General features: G+C 42.8%; 1 protein-coding gene across 1 annotated transcript in view; it reads right to left on the minus strand.

Annotated features, from left to right (window-relative positions):
- LOC132818554 (calcium-activated chloride channel regulator 1-like) overlaps positions 1 to 18,006 on the minus strand; it is a 37,197-nt gene that overhangs the window by 15,972 nt on the left and 3,219 nt on the right. Inside the window, exons 2-7 of the mRNA XM_060829612.1 lie at positions 17,828 to 17,968; positions 17,109 to 17,259; positions 16,116 to 16,221; positions 6,642 to 6,801; positions 4,468 to 4,689; positions 82 to 306 (exon numbers count right to left, since the gene is read on the minus strand). Coding sequence (XP_060685595.1) covers positions 82 to 306; positions 4,468 to 4,689; positions 6,642 to 6,801; positions 16,116 to 16,221; positions 17,109 to 17,259; positions 17,828 to 17,968 — 1,005 coding nt within the window. The remainder of the gene's footprint in view (positions 1 to 81; positions 307 to 4,467; positions 4,690 to 6,641; positions 6,802 to 16,115; positions 16,222 to 17,108; positions 17,260 to 17,827; positions 17,969 to 18,006) is intronic.

Raw genomic sequence — 18,006 nt, forward strand, 5'->3', positions numbered from 1 at the left:
AAAGCCATTATTCATTGTCAATGTGGGAAAAATATAATAATGATGTGGACTGTAATGAGTTATCAAATGTCTCTGACTTACCTGAAAACCAGCTCGAACCCCTGCACAAATGTTTGTTCCACCACTAGCTATTTTGGGTAGAAGATTTTTCAGCTTTTTTCGTGAGTCCTCACTCTCAATTACTGTCAATTCGTGAATCACAGTGGCAGAACTGTCAAAACCAACTATGCCAACATGTGATTGATCTTCAATGATCTGGAGTAAAAATATCCCAGCCGCTTGTTGAAGCCTTTGAATTCGATTTTCCTGCAAACACAAAGAACACAACTCAAATTCAAAACTCAGTCTCCCAAACCATTTGTCATTCTCATATTTTGTAAAAGTAAATAAAACCAAAATACTGTGGATGCTGGGGGTTTTGAAATAGACCCAGAAAATGCAAAAGAAGCTCAGCCGGCCTGTTACCATCTGTGGGGAAAGAAACAGGGTTAATCTTTCTGAGAGGGGTCATTCAAATGTTCAGAAAAGATTTACAAGGATGTTGCCAGGGTTGGAGGATCTGTGCTACAGGGAGAGGCTGAACAGGCTGGGGCTGTTTTCCCTGGACCGTCGGAGGCTGACGGGTGACCTCATAGAGGTTTACAAAATTATGAGGTGCATGGATAGGATAAATAGACAAAGTCTTTTCCCTGGGGTTGGGGAGTCCAGAACTAGAGGGCATAGGTTTAGGGTGAGACAGGAAAGATATAAAAGAGACCAAAGGAACAACTTTTCACACAGAGGGTGGTACGTTTATGGAATGAGCTGCCAGAGGATGTGGTGGAGGCTGGTACAATTGTCAAATTTAAGAGGCATTTGCATGGGTAAATGAATAGGAAGAGTTTGGAAGGATATGGGCCGGGTGCTGGCAAGTGGGACTAGATTGGTTGGGATATCTGGTCAGCATGGACGGAAGGGTCTGTTTCCATACTGGACATCTCTATGACTCTATGCCTCTAAATTCAAAATGTTAACACTGCTTTTCTCTCTACAGATACTGCCAGATCTGCTGAGTTTGTCCTGTTTTCTGTTTTCATTTCATATCTTATATGCTTGTAAAAAGAGTAGAAGTAGAATAAATATTTCAAATTTCATTTAACAAATCTCAAACAGACTTGAGTACACTATCTTGGCTGACATGCCAGTTTAATATAGAGTGAATGCTGCAGGATTTCGGGATAAAAAATTGTATTAAGCAACTGCAGGTTCGTCAGTTTAATCTTAGTGCTGGGAAAGCTTTTAGAAATGATAGACCAGGATGCCAGCAATGGTGACTTGGACATATACAGATTAATAATGGAATGGTGGCAAGATTTATTAAATGAAATCAAAAATACTTAAATTTAGAACATTATAGTGCAGTACAGGCCCTTTGGTCAGTCAAATTACCTTAAATAATACTAAAATGTTGTAAATTCAAACATCAATCAAACATCTTTTGTGAAAAGAGCATTAACATTCAGGTTGAGATCTTAAACTCTGTTTGTCTTCCAGCACTGCCTGGCCTGGTGAATGTTTACAGGATTGTCTGTCGTATTCTGCTGTGGCATTAATTTATATTGGGACTTGTTCAAGGCAAATTGCACTCAACAAAACTAGCAGAGGTTTTGTTAAAGCAACAGAGGTCTGATCAGGAAAATATGCTTGTAATGGTAAAAATCAAAAGATGTTTAACAATGTGTCTCACAATTAGGTTTGCATTCAAAGCTGTAGCTAATTTAGTAAACATTAGCATTCAAAGTTTGTGAGAAGATTTGTAGCTCGGGTGCTCGTTGTTGTGGTTCTGTTCGCCGAGCTGGGAGTTTTTGTTGCAAACGTTTTGTTCAGAAATGCTCCTGATCTATGGGAGTGTGGCCAGTCCTGTGAAAGCAACCACCCCAACACACACAAACGAAGTTGCATCAGGACATTATTAAAAAGGGCCACAACACACTGCAGCACACCTGAACTACAAAAAGAGGAAGAAGAACACCTATACAAGGTATTCAATAAAAACGGATACCCGCGCAATTTCATCAACAGATGCCTTAGGGAAAGACAACGAAATGAGGACATGCCACAACCCAAAGGACTGGCCACACAAAACATCAGGAGCATTTCTGAACTGACAGCCAGACTGCTGTGACCACTAGGACTCATAACAGCACACAAACCAACAGCCACTCTCAGACAACAACTCATGAGGACAAAGAACCCGATACCCAGCAGGAGCAAAACCAATGTAGTGTACAAAATCCCATGCAAGGACTGCACAAAACACTACATAGGACAAACAGGAAGACAACTAACAACCCGCATCCATGAACACCAACTGGCCACGAAACGACACGACCAGCTATCCCTAGTAGCCATACACTCAGATGACAAACAACACGAATTTGATTGGGACAACACCACTATAATAGGGCAGGCCAAACAGAGAACAGCCAGGGAATTCCTAGAGGCATGGCACTCATCCACAAATTCTATCAACAGACACATCGAACTAGACCCTATATACCGACCACTGCAGCGGACAGCAACTGACAACCGGAAGCGGCAGATTCAAACCAGTATAAATGCCGGAGGAATCAGCACAGAAGCGCTTCACAGGAGGCTCCCAAGCACTGAAGATGTCACGTAGAAAGGGGACGAAACGTTTGCAACAAAAACTCCCAGCTCGGCAAACAGAACCACAACAAAACATTAGCATGGATACAACACTGACTGGGTGACAGAAAAGTGACTGTAGTGCTGGAAAAGCACAGCAGGTCAGGCAGCATCCGAGGAGCGGAAGAATCAAAATCTCGACTTTGACCTCCAGCATCTGCAGTCCTCACTTTCTCCTGAGCGACCGAAAAGGGGACAGTATTTGCGAATGGTTCCTCTTGCTCTGGGGAAAGGTATATATAGTGTGTATCTTATCTGCTAAGAATACTGCATGTTGATCTATACTACTGACTTAGACTTGACCTTACAATTTCAAAAAAACTCAGCAGGTCTAGCAGCATCTGTCGAGAGAAATCAGAGACGATGTTTCCAAAACTGAACCCAAAAGGTTAACCGACTTCTCTTTATAGACATTACCAGGCCTGCTGAGATTTACCAGCAATTTCTGTTTTAGATCAAGAAGATCTACGGTGGCACAGTGGTTAGCACTGCTGCCTCACAGCGCCAGAGACCCGAGTTCAATTCCTGCCTCAGGCGACTGACTGTGTGGAGTTTGCACGTTCTCCCCGTGTCTGCGTGGGTTTCCTCCGGGTGCTCCGGTTTCCTCCCACAGTCCAAAGATGTGTGGGCCAGGTGAATTGGCCATGCTAAATTGCCCGTAGCGTTAGGTAGGGGGTAAATGTAGGGGTATGGGTGGGTTACGCTTCGGCGGGTCGGTGTGGACTTGTTGGGCCGAAGGGCCTGTTTCCACACTGTAAGTAATCTAATCTAATCTAAAGACATATTCCATTTGCCAACTGCATGTTCATTCTGTACATTAATCAATGTAATCCTATATTTCATCTCAGTCCTCCTCTGTATTAGCCACATACCCCAAGTAACATATTATCTGTGGGCGGCAACGTGGCACAGTGGTTAGCACTGCTGCCTCACAGCGCCTGAGACCCGGGTTCAATTCCCGACTCAGGCAACTGACTGTGTGGAGTTTGCACGTTCTCCCCGTGTCTGCGTGGGTTTCCTCCGGGTGCTCCGGTTTCCTCCCACAGTCCAAAGATGTGCGGGTCAGGTGAATTGGCCATGCTAAATTGCCCGTAGTGTTAGGTAAGGGGTAAATGTAGGGGTATGGGTGGGTTGCACTTCCGCGGGCCGGTGTGGACTTGTTGGGCCGAAGGGCCTGTTTCCACACTGTAAGTAATCTAATCTGTACATTTTGAAATTGTGTTTTTGATTCCTGAGGCTGGATCATTGATGGGTTTAAGTGATAAACTATCATGGTCCTAGCAGTAATCCTGGTGGAACAGCCCTTTCACCATTTGTCACACCTCCATTGCAAAGAAATAGGGCCTGAGACAAGTTCAAATGATGGCTTGAGTATATGGGGTCAGATTTCAGAAATCTTTCTTGGTCATCTTAACCTGAAAGATTAGCTCAGTTCTTTGCTAAGATTCTGCCAAACCTGCTGAGTATTTCAACATTTTTGTTTTTTTTTATATTTCAGAATTGTAGTTTGTTATAGTTGGTACAGGAAATGAGAAAGCCCATGATGACCTTCTGAAGTGACCCATTAGAGATGTCATTACACACCTCTGGTACAGGTGGGACTTGAATCCAGGCACCCCACCTAAAGAATACTATCACTACAAGAGCAATATAAAATACAGGTCTTGCATGAAAGTAAAGACTTCTTGTCTCCTATGTGATGAACAATGGCCAGCACAGGACTCCAAGTGAATGGTCCTTTCAATAAGGTCAGCGTGAACGAACATCATATTGTCATACCACACTCATGCTTCCCGAAGTATCAAGAACTAAACATAACACTCGGTCTTTGGCATGCAGGAAAGTAAACTTTGGCTCGAGTGAAGTGATATTAGTTGGATGGTTGTTCTTGAAATCGTCCGATTTGCTGATCACATCCCAAGTGCTCCTCTCACTGCACATTTTGTTTTGCATGTTCGGAGCTTCACGGTTGTGTGTCTTATTGTCACAGAAGTCAACCACCTGCAAAGGGAACACAAGGTCAGGTGCAACAAGTGTCAGAGTTTTAAAAACAACAGCCATCTGAGAGAAATCGATGCTTTCTGGGTCAAAATGAAAAGTTTGTCTTTATTGGAAAATCCCACTTTCAATTTCTGCCTATCAGTTTAGCTCAGTTGACAGTATTTGCTCCCTTCCGTATGAGGTAGTTATGAGCTTGGCTTGCCTCACCCTGACTCTGTAATCTCCAGTCCTTTTAAAGCCTTGCTTCCTGATGAGGTAATGATTGATGCTGCATTGAGAAATCAAATAAATAAAAGTCACAACAATTTGTGAGGACACTATGACCTTGAACACATACAATGTACTTTTTATTCATAATCACAACTCTACACAGTGAATCTTTGAGAAATGAAGGCATTTGTTGTGGCACAGAATGAGACCATTCAGTTGATCATGTCCATGCTGGCTAAAAGAAAGAGCAATCCCATCTAATCCTACCTTTCACCTCTTAGCCTGTGGTCCTCCAGGTTATGACCCTCAAATGCAAACCCACATATTCTTTGAAATCCTGTGAGCATTTTGACTTTACCACTTTTCAGGCTGTCCGTGAAAGATCACACTCCCCTAACTGTGAAAAGAATTATCCACAACTCTCTTATTCCTTCTAGGATTTACTTTAAATCGATGTTCCCTGTTTTTTCTTTCATCTGCTAACATAAATAGCTGTTTCCTAACCACTCTATAAGTATCTCATAATTTCAGTCAGCACTGTGGTTAACACTGTGACCTCACAGTGACTGGGACCTAGGTTTGATTCCACCCTTGGGCAACTCTTTGATTAGAGTTTGCTCATTCTCCACTTGTCCACTTGGGTTTCTCTGGGTGCTCCAGTGTCCTCCACAGTCCAGAGGTGTGCAGGTTAGGGTGGATTGTCTATGCTAAATTGCCAATAGTGTCCAGGAATGTCCAGATTAGGTGGATTAGCCATAAGGAAATGTGGGGTTAAGGAGATAGGGTTGGGTCTGGGTAGGATGCTCTTTGGAGAATCGGTGTGGACTCAATGGGCCAAATGCCTGCTTCCACACCGTAGGGATTCTATTCTATGGAGACTCCAGCTGCAGTCTACCCAGTGTATCATACAACCTGAGCAGAACCTCGCTGTTCTATCCACCAAAAAATGTGTTTTATGCAGTTAAAAAGAGGTAAATTTCTATTTAAATCATAGTCTATTTTTCTATGTTTAATGTCAAACCTACCAGAAATGGCAATGTGAGAAATGGGCAGCCCAAACTGTGGGATGAAATGAAACAAGTTCAAAGTCTGTTTCATGCTGTACTTGAGGCGTGAATATTGGACATATATTCACTTTTGCAAATTCACTGACTCTCATAAAGTATTCTGAACACCAACTGCACTCAGTGCAGGTCAGATTACTGTACACAATTTTGTTCACCATTTCACCCAGTGTGGGTCATATTTCATTTACCTGCAGTTTTCAGGTGCAAAAAAATGGAAGAAAAGTGAAGTAGATTTAAAAAAAATCTCAAAACTGAAACTGGGTCTGCAGGCTGACAGGATGATGATCGGAAACAGGATTGCCAAGTCTGGAAAGTTGCACTGAATGTGTATCAGCTCCCACAATACACATACACACTATTGTAACATTTACAATGCAGGAGGCCTTACAACAAGGGGCCCATTTGAGAAATTTATGTCCCTCATTTTATTACGTTATATCTTCTGTAAAACATTAATTATACAATCGTTTTATTGTATGTTGTTGTCTACTAGATAGTGTATATACAGTATTTTTGGATATTTGGAAACTATCCAGTTAACTCTCATTATCCTCTGTAAAGTCAGCATTTGCAATGAACGTTACCTCTGCAAACAGCAGACTTTGTACATGAAACATTTGCAGAAGTAGGTATTAATAATTTGCAAGGGAAATGCCTCTTAATAATCCCACTTACCCCTGGTAATCCTGTTGTGTACATTATTGAAGATGATGTCACTTGGTTCTGGTCTGGAAAGAAGTTACAGTCAGCGTCTGGGAGCCCTGTGCTGGGATCACAGGCACCACAGGTACCCCCAGTACAAGAGACTTTTAATCCTTTAATTTCCTTTGAACATCTAAAATGGAAATAAAGCACGGTGTGTAGTTAATCATTCTGATTTTTACAAAAGTTGCCATAACAATACTAATTTATACATTGTCTCTCTCAATAGAGAGAGAGAGAGAGATGATTAGTGTTGATTTATCCTGAGAGTCACCACACCTCAATGTGGGGCGTGGGGAGAGGTTGAGATGGAGAATTATTTCTTAGAACTGCAGCTGGTGAGGGAATGGAATCCAAGTAGTTGGCATTCCTTTGCCCCACGAGTTATTCACCAAGGTGGAGGCAGGGTAGGGCTTGGTTAGCTCAGTTGCCTGGGTTCTATACCCATGGTAGCTGAGGTCACCAAGATATGTCCTGCCTTCTGAACCTCACCTCTGGCCTGAGCAGTGGTGACCTTCAGATTAAACTCACCCACCAGGGGTGTCTTTCACTCTAATGAGACAGTGGTGACTTTACTCATTAAATAAACAAATCTAAACTTCCATGTTCCTCTGATACTCATACATGAGCAGTATCATGTGGTTTGTGAGATTACTGACAATTTACGTTAAGAACTTCCAGGTGCTTCCAGGTTCAAACGAGTAATTGTCAGAGGGGACTCTCCAGTCAGGGACACAGACAGGCAACTCTGCAACTGTGAGCCAGTATTGACATTGATTTCCTGGTGCCAAGGTCACGGACATCTCAAAGTGGCTGCAGCATACTGGGAGAAAAGGGAGAGAGAGAAAGGCCAGAGGTTGCAGTGCACATTGGTAAGAACAACATAGTGAGAGATACATTTGCAGAGTGAATATAGGAAGTTAAGTAAGAGACTAAAAATAAGAACTTTAAAGGTAGTAATTCTGGATTACTCCCAGTGCCACAAGCTAGTGATAGTAGGATAAGAAGATAGGGCAGATAAATCAGTGGATATGGAGGTGGTGTATTGGGCAGGGATGCAGAGTTTTGGATCATTGAGATCACTTCTGAGCCAGAAGAGACCTGTTCAAAAGGGACAGATTTCACCTGAACTGGAAGGGGACCAATGTCATGGAGGGGGGGGGGGGTGTTGGGGAAGGGAGAGAGATTTGCTTGCGTTATTTGTCAGAATTAAAACTAGTATTGGGGCAATTATGGAGATCCTAAATAATAATGAGATGAGGATGGTTCAGAAATTAAAGAGAACAAGTTAATTAGACAAGGCAAGCAAGAACAAATCAGAGAATGAGTAACTCTGAAGAATTAAACTGCATTTCTTTCAATGCAAAGGATCTGACAGAAAGGTGTATGAACTCAGTGCATGCATGGGAACATGGGACTGGGACATCACTGCATTTTGAGAAACATGATTCAGGGATGGACAGGACTGGCACCTCAATGTTCTGGGGTTCAGATGCTATGGGAAGGATAGAAGTGGAGGCAGAGAAGAAGAGGACTGACATTTTTCATGAGGGAAAACATCATGGTAGTACTTAGAGAGGATTGCCCAAAGAAGCTATACACGTAGAACTTAGAGATAAAAAAGGGGATAATCACCTTGATGGGATTGTGCTAAAGGCACCCCAAAAGTCTTCGGGAAACTTAAGAGCAAATGTTGGAGAGATCTCAGCTGTGTGCAAGAATTGTAGGGTTGGGACAGCAGGGTTTTTTTTAACTTTTCAAACATAGACAGGACTGCCATAGTGTTAAGGGCTTGGATGGAGACGAGTTTGGTGAATGTGTTCAAGGATGTTTCCTTCATCAATATGCAGATGTGCCTATTAGAGAAGGAGCAAAACTTGACCTTCTTTTGGGAAATAAGGCAGGGCAAGTGAGTGACGTGTTAGAGGGAGAGCACTTTGGGACCAGTGATCATAAGTCTGTTACTTTAAAAATATTATGGAAAAGAATAGTCCCTGAATAAAATTCAAAGTACTTAATTGAAACCAGGCCAATTTTGACAGAATGAGATAGGAAACTTCAAAAGTTGATTGGAATACACTGTTCATGGGTAAAGGGATAACTGGCAAGTGGGAGGCTTTCTAAAGTCAGACTATGAGATCTAGATAAATGATCTAGAAGAGAGCACTGTTGGTATGATCAGCAAGTTTGCAGATGACACAAAGACTGGTGGAGGAGCAGAAAGCATAAGGGACTGTCAGAGAATACAGGACGATATAGATAGACTGGAGAGTTGAGTGGAAAAGTGGCAGATGGCTTTCAATTCAGACAAATGTGAGGTGATGCATTTAGGCAAGTCTAATTCTCGAGCGAATTACACAATGAATGGAAGAGCCTTGGGGAAACTTGATGGGCAGAGAGATCTGGGAGTACAGGCCCATCGTTGCTCCACAAGTGGATAGAGTGGTCAAGAAGGCATACGGTATGCTTGCCTTCATTGGATGGGGTATTGCATATAGGAGCTGGCAAGTCATGTTAACATTGTACAGGACATTGGTCTGGCCGCATTTGGAATACTGTGTACAGTTCTGGGTGCCACATTACCAAAAGGATGTGGACGCTTTGGAGAGGGTGCAGAGAAGGTTTACAAGGATGTTACCTGGTATGGAAGGTACTAGTTATGAAGAGAGGTTGAGTAGGCTAGGTTTATTTTCTAGAAAAAAGGAGATTGAGGGGAGACCTGATTGAGGTTTACAAAATCATGAAGTGTGTAGACAGGGTGGATAGAGACAAGCTTTTTCTTAGGGTGAAGGATTCAATAACGAGAGGTCATGCTTTCAAGGTGAGAGGTGGAAAGTTTAAGGGGGATACACATGGCAAGTACTTCATACAGAAGGTGGTGGGCATTTGGAACACATTGCCAGTAGAGGTGGTAATGGCAGGCATGGTAGATTTATTTAAGATGCATCTGGACAGATGCATGAGTAGTTGGGAAGTAGAGGGATACATATGCTTGGGAATTGATCGACAGGTTGTGACAGTACATTTGGATCGACTCAGGCTTGAAGGGCTGAAGGGCCTGTTCCTGGGCTGTAAATTTTCTTTGTTCATTGTTCTTTTTTATGAGAGTTGAGAGTCAGTATGTACCCTTGGGTGAAGGGTAAGGCTGGTAGGAGCAGAGAACAATGGATGAATAAAGCTTTGGTCAAGAATAAGAAGGAAGCAGATGTTAGGTATAGACAACTGGGATGAAGTGAATCTCTTGAAGGGCTTAAGAGGTGTATGGGGCATTCTTAAGAGGTAAGTCAGGAGAGCAAAAACAAGGTATGAGATAGCCTTGGCAGATAATATGAAGGATAATTCAAAGAGATTCTACAAATACATGAAGAGTAAAACAGCAACTAGAGACACAATAAGATTATTAAAGTCAACAAGATCATCTACATGTGGAACCACAGGAAATAGGAGACACACTTAAATGCATATTTCACGTCAGTAACTATTGTGGAAAAAGACATGGAGGCAAGGAAATTTGTGGAAATAAATATCGATATCTTTCAAACAGTCCATATTACAGAGGAAGAGCTGCTAGAATTCTTAAAATAAACATCAAGAAGGATAAATCTCTAAGACCCGATCAACGGTGTCCCAAGACATTGTGGGAAGCTAGGGGAAAATCTTGAGGGGCACCAATCATCTACAGCTATGGGTGAGGTGCCGGAGGACTGGAGGGTGGCTAATGTTGTGCCTTTATTTAAGAAAGATTGTAAGGAGAAGCCTGGGCACTATAAGAGTGCTGAGTGAAAGTTGCTGGAATGGTTTCAAAGAGATCTGATTTACATGCATTCGGAGAGCCAAGGACTGATTAGGGACAGTCAGTGTGGCTTTGTGTCTGGGGAATTGTGTCTCACAAACTTGATTGAGATTTTTCAGGATGTGACCAAAAAGATAGATGAGGGCAAAGTGTTGAACATTGTCTCAGAGTTTTCAGTAAACCTTTGAAAAGGTTCTGTATCGTAGACTGGTTAGTAAAATTTGATCACGTGGGATTCAGGGAGACCCTGCCAATTGGATACAAAATTGGCTCAATGGGAGGAGAGAGAGGGTGGTGGTGGAGGATTGCTGTTCAGATTGGAGGCCTGTGATACGCAGTGTTCCTCCAGGATCGGTGCTGGGTCCACTGTTTTTTCTCATTTTTATAATCAATTTGTCTGAGAATTTAGGAGGCATGGTTAATGGATGACAGCAAAATTGATTATATGGAGGACAGTGAAGATGGTTATCAAAGATTACATTTGGGAGGTCATGTTGCAGCTGTATGGGACATTGGTTAGGCAACTGTTGGAACATTGCATGTAATTCTGAGATTGGAAGGATGCTGTGAAACTTCAAAGAGTTCAGAAAAGATTTACAAAAATGTTGCCAGGGTAGGAAGGTTTGAGCTTTAGGGAGGGGCTGAATAGGCTGGGGCTCTTTACCCTGGAGCACCAGAGGCTGACAGGGTGACTTTACAGAGGTTTATAAAATTATGAGGGGCATGGAAGTTTAAATAAAAGAGGTCTTTTCCCCAGAGTGGGGGAAACCAGAACTACAGGACATAGACTTAGGGTGAGAGGGGAAAGATATGAAAGGGACCTAAGGGACAACATTTTCACAGGAGGTGATGCATGTATGGAATGAGATGCCAGAGAAAGTGGTGGAGGTTGGTACAATCACAACATTTAAAAGGCATCTGGATGCGTATATGAATAGGAAGGGTTTAGAGGGATATGGGACAAGTGTTGGCAAGTGGGACTAGATTAGTTTAGGATATCTGGTCAGCATGGATAAGTTGGATGGAAGGATCTGTTTCCATGCTGTACATCTCTATGATTCTATGATTCTATTTCAAAGGGGTTAATGGGCTGAGGAGTGGCAGGTGGAGTTTATTTTGGATAAATGGGAAGGATTGCATTTTCGTTAAAAAAAATGACAAAACTTATTCAATTAACGGGAGGGTCCTGGGTCACATTGTTGAGCAGAGAGCTAAGTGTTCAGATACATTGTTCTTTGAAAGCTGCATCACAGACAGACAGGGTGACGAAGAAGAAACTGAGTTGGATTGAATTAGTTTTATTGTCATGTACACAAATGATTACAGTGAAAAATTTACCATTGCTGCGTTACAGCGCCATTTCAGGCATAACAGTACCTAAGTACAGATACTTAAGATCAAATACATTGGAAACAAAACAAATAGGAAAGTAAAGATATAAATAGCCCAGCATTATAGGTCAGAGAAATAAACTGGAAATATAAAGAAGTTAAAAGTTCAGAAAATCAGTCTGAATGTTGCAGTGAGAGTGGTGATTTGTCAATGTCACCTTGTGAGGATGAAAATCATAGAACATAGAAAAATACAGCGCAGTACAGGCCCTTCAGCCCTCGATGTTGCGCCGATCCAAGCCCACCTAACCTACACTAGCCCACTTTCCTCCATATGCCTATCCAATGCCCGTTTAAATGCCCATAAAGAGGGAGAGTCCACCATTGTTACTGGCAGGGCATTCCATGAACTCACGACTTGCTAAGTAAAGAATCTACCCCTAACATCAGTCCTATACCTACCACCCCTTAATTTAAAGCTATACCCCCTCGTAATATCTGACTCCATACGTGGGAAAAGGTTCTCATGGTCAACCCTATCTAAACCCCTAATCATCTTGTACACCTCTATCAAGTCACCACTAAACCTTCTTTTCTCCAATGAGAACAGCCCCAAGTGCCTCAGCCTTTCCTCATATGATCTTCCGTACCATACCAGGCAACATCCTGGTAAACCTCCTTTGCACCCGTTCCAGTGCCTCCACATCCTTCCTATAGTATGGCAACCAAAACTGCACACAATACTCCAGATGCGGCCGCACCAGAGTCTTATACAACTGCAACATGACCTCAGGACTCCGGAACTCAGTTCCTGTGCCAATAAAAGCCAGTACACCATATGCCTTCTTCACACCACTATTTACCTGGGTGGCAACTTTCAGAGATCTGTGTACATGGACACCAAGATCCCTCTGCTCATCCACACTACCAAGTATCCGACCATTAGCCCAGTACTCCATCTTCTTGTTACTTTTACCAAAGTGAATCACTTCACACTTACCTACATTGAACTCCATTTGCCACCTTTCTGCCCAGTTCTGCAGCTTATCTATATCCCGCTGTAACCTGCCACATCCTTCCTCACTGTCAACAACTCCACCGACTTTTGTATCATCCGCAAACTTGCTCACCAAACCTTCTAGACCCTCCTCCAGGTCATTTATAAAAATGACAAACAGCAATGGTCCCAAAACAGATACTTGTGGAACAACGCTGGTAACTGCACTCCAAGATGAACCTTTACCATCAAGTACTACCCTCTGTCTTCTTCCAGCCAGCCAATTCCTAATCCAAACCTCCAACTCACCCTCAATGCCATACCTCCGTATTTTTTGCAGTAGTCTACCATGGGGAACCTTATCAAACGCCTTACTAAAATCCATATACACCACATCTATGGCTTTACCCTCGTCCACCTCCTTAGTCACCTTCTCAAAGAATTCAACAAGGTTTGTGAGGCAGGACCTGCCCTTCACAAAACCAGGCTGACTATCCTTGATCACTTTATTCCTATCCAGATGTTCATAAATCCTATCCCTTACAATTCTCACTAAGACTTTGCCCACAACAGAAGTGAGACTCACCGGCCTATAGTTACTAGGGTTATCCCTAATCCCCTTCTTGAACAAGGGAGCCACATTTGCTATCCTCCAGTCTACTGGCACTATTCCTGTAGAAACGAGGACATAAAAATCAGGGCCAATAGCTCTGCAATCTCCTCCCTTGCTTCCCAGAGAATCCTAGGATAAATGCCATCAGGCCCAGGGGACTTATCTATATTCACCCTTTCCAGAATTTCCAACACCCCTTCCCTACATACCTCAAAGCCACCCATTCTAATTAATTGTGACTCAATATTCACATCGGCAACAATATCCTGTTCCTGAGTGAATACTGACAAAAAGTATTCATTCAGTGTCTCCCCAATTTCTTCAGCCTCCACACGCAACTTCCCACTATTATCCTTGACTGGACATTTTCCTACCCTAGTCATTCTTTTATTCCTGACATACCTATTCAGCCTTTGGGTTTTCCCTAATCCTACCAACCAAGGACTTTTCATGTCCCCTCCTTGCTGCTCTTAGCTCTCTCTTTAGATCCTTCCTGGCTACCTTATAACTCTCAATCGCCCCAATTGAACCTATACGCCTCATCTTTACATTGGCCGCCCTCTTCCCTTTAACAAGGGATTCCAATTCCTTATTACACCACGGCTCCCTCATACGACCATTTCCTCCCTGCCTGACAGGTGCATACTTATCAAGGACACTCAATAGTTGCTCCTTGAACAAGCTCCACATATCGATTGCACCTTCCCTTGAAGCCTACTTTTCCAAGCCATGCATCCTAAGTCATGCCTCACTGCATCATAATTTCCCTGCTCCCAGCTATAACTCTTGCCCTGTAGTGCACACTTATCCCTCTCCATCACTAGAGTAAAAGTCACTGAATTGTGGTCACTGTCCCCAAAGTGCTCACCTACCTCCAATTCTAACACCTGGCCTGGTTCGTTACCCAGAACCAAATCCAGTATAGCCTCACCTCTTGTTGGCCTGTCTACATATTGTGTCAGGTACCCTCCTGCACACACTGGACAAACACCGACCCATCTAACGAACTCGAGCTATAGCTTTCCCAATCAATATCTGGAAAGTTAAAGTCCCCCATAACAACCACCCTATTACTTTCACTCTTCTCCTGAATCATCCTCATAATCCTTTCTTCTCCGTCTCTGGGACTATTAGGAGGAGACGTGGAAGGAGACAGAGTGTAAGCAGCTCCATAGTCACAAACTGTCCCCATTAACAGCTATTCACCCTCCCAGCCAGATTGTTATCCACTCCTTTGTCTGTCCAATTGCTCTTCCCTCTCTTTGGGCTCTATCCCCTCCTATTGTTTATTCCTTACCCTCTCCCTCCGCCCTATTTTCTGCATATAAACTGACATTTTCCTAACTCCCATCAGTTCTGAGGAAGGGTCACCAGACACAAAAGGTTAACTTTGATTTCTCTTCACAGAAGATGCCAGACCTGCAGAGCTTTTTCAGAAACTTCTGTTTTTGTTTCTGATTTACAGCATCTGTAATTCTTTCGATTATCATTTTGAATCAAAATTAGGTCAGTTTAGCTAATATTGAGGGGCAAAAGCAAAAAAAGAAGCCACATGCACATCTTTAGGGGTGTTCAGAACTCACCACTTAAACCCTAAAGAGAAAATGCAAAATATATTTCCCCAACCTTTTTGCCCTTGCCCACATGAATCAAAGGGGAAGAACAGACTTTATAAAGCTCTGGTTAGGCCCCATTTGGAGTACTGTGTCCAGTTTTGGTCCCCACACCTCAGGAAGGACATACTGGCACTGGAACGTGTCCAGCGGAGATTCACACGGATGATCCCTGGAATGGTAGGTCTAACATACGAGGAACGGCTGAGGATCCTGGGATTGTATCCATTGGAGTTTAGAAGATTCAGGGGAGATTTTATAGAGACTTACAAGATAATACATGGCTTGGAAAGGATGGATGCTAGGAAATTGCTTCCGTTAGGCGAGGAGACTAGGACCCGTGGACACAGCCTTAGAATTAGAGGGGGTCAATTCAGAACAGAAATGCGGAGACATTTCTTCCGCCAGAGAGTGGTGGGCCTGTGGAATTCATTGCCGCAGAGTGTAGTGGAGGCCGGGACGCTAAATGTCTTCAAGGCAGAGATTGATAAATTCTTGATGTCACAAGGAATTAAGGGCTACGGGGAGAAGGCTGGTAAGTGGAGTTGAAATGCCCATCAGCCATGATTGAATGGCAGAGTGGACTCGATGGGCCGAATGGCCTTACATCCACTCCTATGTCTGATGGTCTTATGGTCTTAACATTTGGAGGTGGCTGAGTGATTCACACTGTTTCCTTACAGCACCCCAGGGACCCAGATTCGATTCCAGCCTTCGGCCACTGTCTGTGTGGAGTCTGCACGTTCGCCCCATGTCTCCGTGGACTTACTCTGAGTGGTATGGTTTTCTCCCTCAGTCCAAAGATGTGCAGGTTAGGTGGATTGGTGATGCTAAATCGTGTTCAGGGATGTGTCAGTTAGGTGGATTAGCCATGGAGAATGCAAAGGTTAAGGGGATGAGATGTGGGGGTGCTCTTCAAAGGGTCGATGCCAGGTTGACAGGCTAAATAGACTCTATGTGCCCTATAAGGGATTCAAAAACACTGCCTACTAATGTGTTAATGTTATCTTTTGTAAGAATGTTCTCCACTATAGACTGCTCAACAGTGGGACTTTTCAACTGCAAAACAGTTCTGCCATCAGAATTGAAGAATAGCCAACCTGGTTGCCTCATATGTATCGCCATCAGCATAAAAGGGTACCAGGTCATTGTATTCATCAAACACTCCCCACCGAAGGTGAGCCCATTCATGGACTAATACACCACCTGTAAAAATAGAAACATTCGTGACAACACGTATTTCACTCAAAGCTCAATGGTACGTTTGGAATACTGTGTTCAATTCTTGCCTCCCTGCTCTATGAAATGTGTTGTGAAACTTAAAAAGGTTCAGCAAAGATTTACAAGAATGTTGCCAGTGTTGGAGGGTTTGAGCTATCGGGAGAGGCTGGGACTGTTTTCCCTGGAGCATTTGAGGCTGAGGGATGGACTCAGAGAGGTTCATAAAATCACTAGACACATTTACAAAGTTAAAAATCACCCAACACCAGGTTACAGTGCAACAGGTTTATTTGGAAGCATTACCTTTTGGAGCACTGATCAAGAGCAGCACTCCGGAAGCAAGTGCTTCCAAATAAACCTGTTTAGCTATAATGTGGTGTGTGATTTTTAACTTTGTACACTCCAGTCCAACACTGGCACCTCCAATCATGAGGGGCAGGTTGGGTAAATAGTCAAGGTCTTTTCCCCTAGATAGGGGGTGTCCAAAACTACAGGGCATACGTTTAAGGTGAGAGGGAAAAGGCTTAAATGTAACATAAGGGGCAACTTTTCCACACAGAGTGTGATGTGCGTATGGAATGAGCTGCCAGAGGAAGTGGTAGAGGCTGGTACAATTCTAACATTGAAATTGCATCTAGACATGTGTATGTATGAATAGGAAGGGTTTAGAGGGATATGAGCCAAATGCTGGCAAATGGGACTAGATTAATTTAGAATATCTGCACATCTCTATGACTCTAAATATGACTCGACAAAGTAAGACTTTGATCAATTTCGCCAAGCTAAGGACAAATGTGAGTGTGTTTCCAGTGAAAGAGGAAGGGATTATAGTCAACTGCACAGATGGAAGGAATATTCTGTAAAGTTGTTACCTCTGTCACCATAAACTTGGATCAGGGCGTCATCTAACATGAAGTTTTGGGTAAAGTGAATGTACCGGCCCTTGTCACCACATTGGCCATACTGCAGAGTGTATGGGTCATCTCCATACTGAGCATATGGGTTAGCAATGATCACATTAGCCTAGAAAAAGATAAATAGAGGAAATAACATCAGGGAATAAGATCATCACAAACTACTGTTAAATATAAACTGCAAAAGCATGGATACAAAGACAGCAAAGCGAAAAAATGATTATAAGGAAGAGAAAGCTGGGCGGCCTATGTTTGCTTGAAATTCTAAGGAAACAAAATACATTTTTATTAAATTGTCCTTCTAAACATTGGACATACCTGTGAATCATATTAGAATGGTATAGTTTAGATGGGCATCAGATTAGTTTCACAGGTCGGCGCACCATCGAGGGCCAAAGGGCCTGTAGTGAGCTGTAATGCTCTATGTTCTATGTTCTATAAACCAATGTGCATTGGGCCAGTCAGCAATATCAAAGGTAAAGCAGAAAGTATTTTCTAAACACTGTCTTGGATCATTTGGTTAAATAACATTAAGGATAGATCATTAGAGATGCAATTGCCAATTTTTCACAAAGTCAAGTATTAAAATATATTTAAGAGTAGGTTAGCATGGCTGATAGACTGCCCCATGAAATAGGAATAAATGAATGTAACAATACCATTATTTCAGCTTTTACCTTTTCATAAGACTGGGTGCTTGGTCTCTGATAGTGGGGCTGTGAACTCCAGGTGATGGGCAATAGGATTTTCACATCTCGGAAATAAGCTCGATGTTTGGTGGCTTTGTACAAGAAGTTTGAAGCTGACCTCACCATTTCCTACAAGAAACATGGGAGTTGCAAAAGTTTTTAATCAT

Source organism: Hemiscyllium ocellatum, chromosome 9 (assembly GCF_020745735.1).
Source record: "Hemiscyllium ocellatum isolate sHemOce1 chromosome 9, sHemOce1.pat.X.cur, whole genome shotgun sequence".
NCBI classification, from domain to species: domain Eukaryota; kingdom Metazoa; phylum Chordata; class Chondrichthyes; order Orectolobiformes; family Hemiscylliidae; genus Hemiscyllium; species Hemiscyllium ocellatum.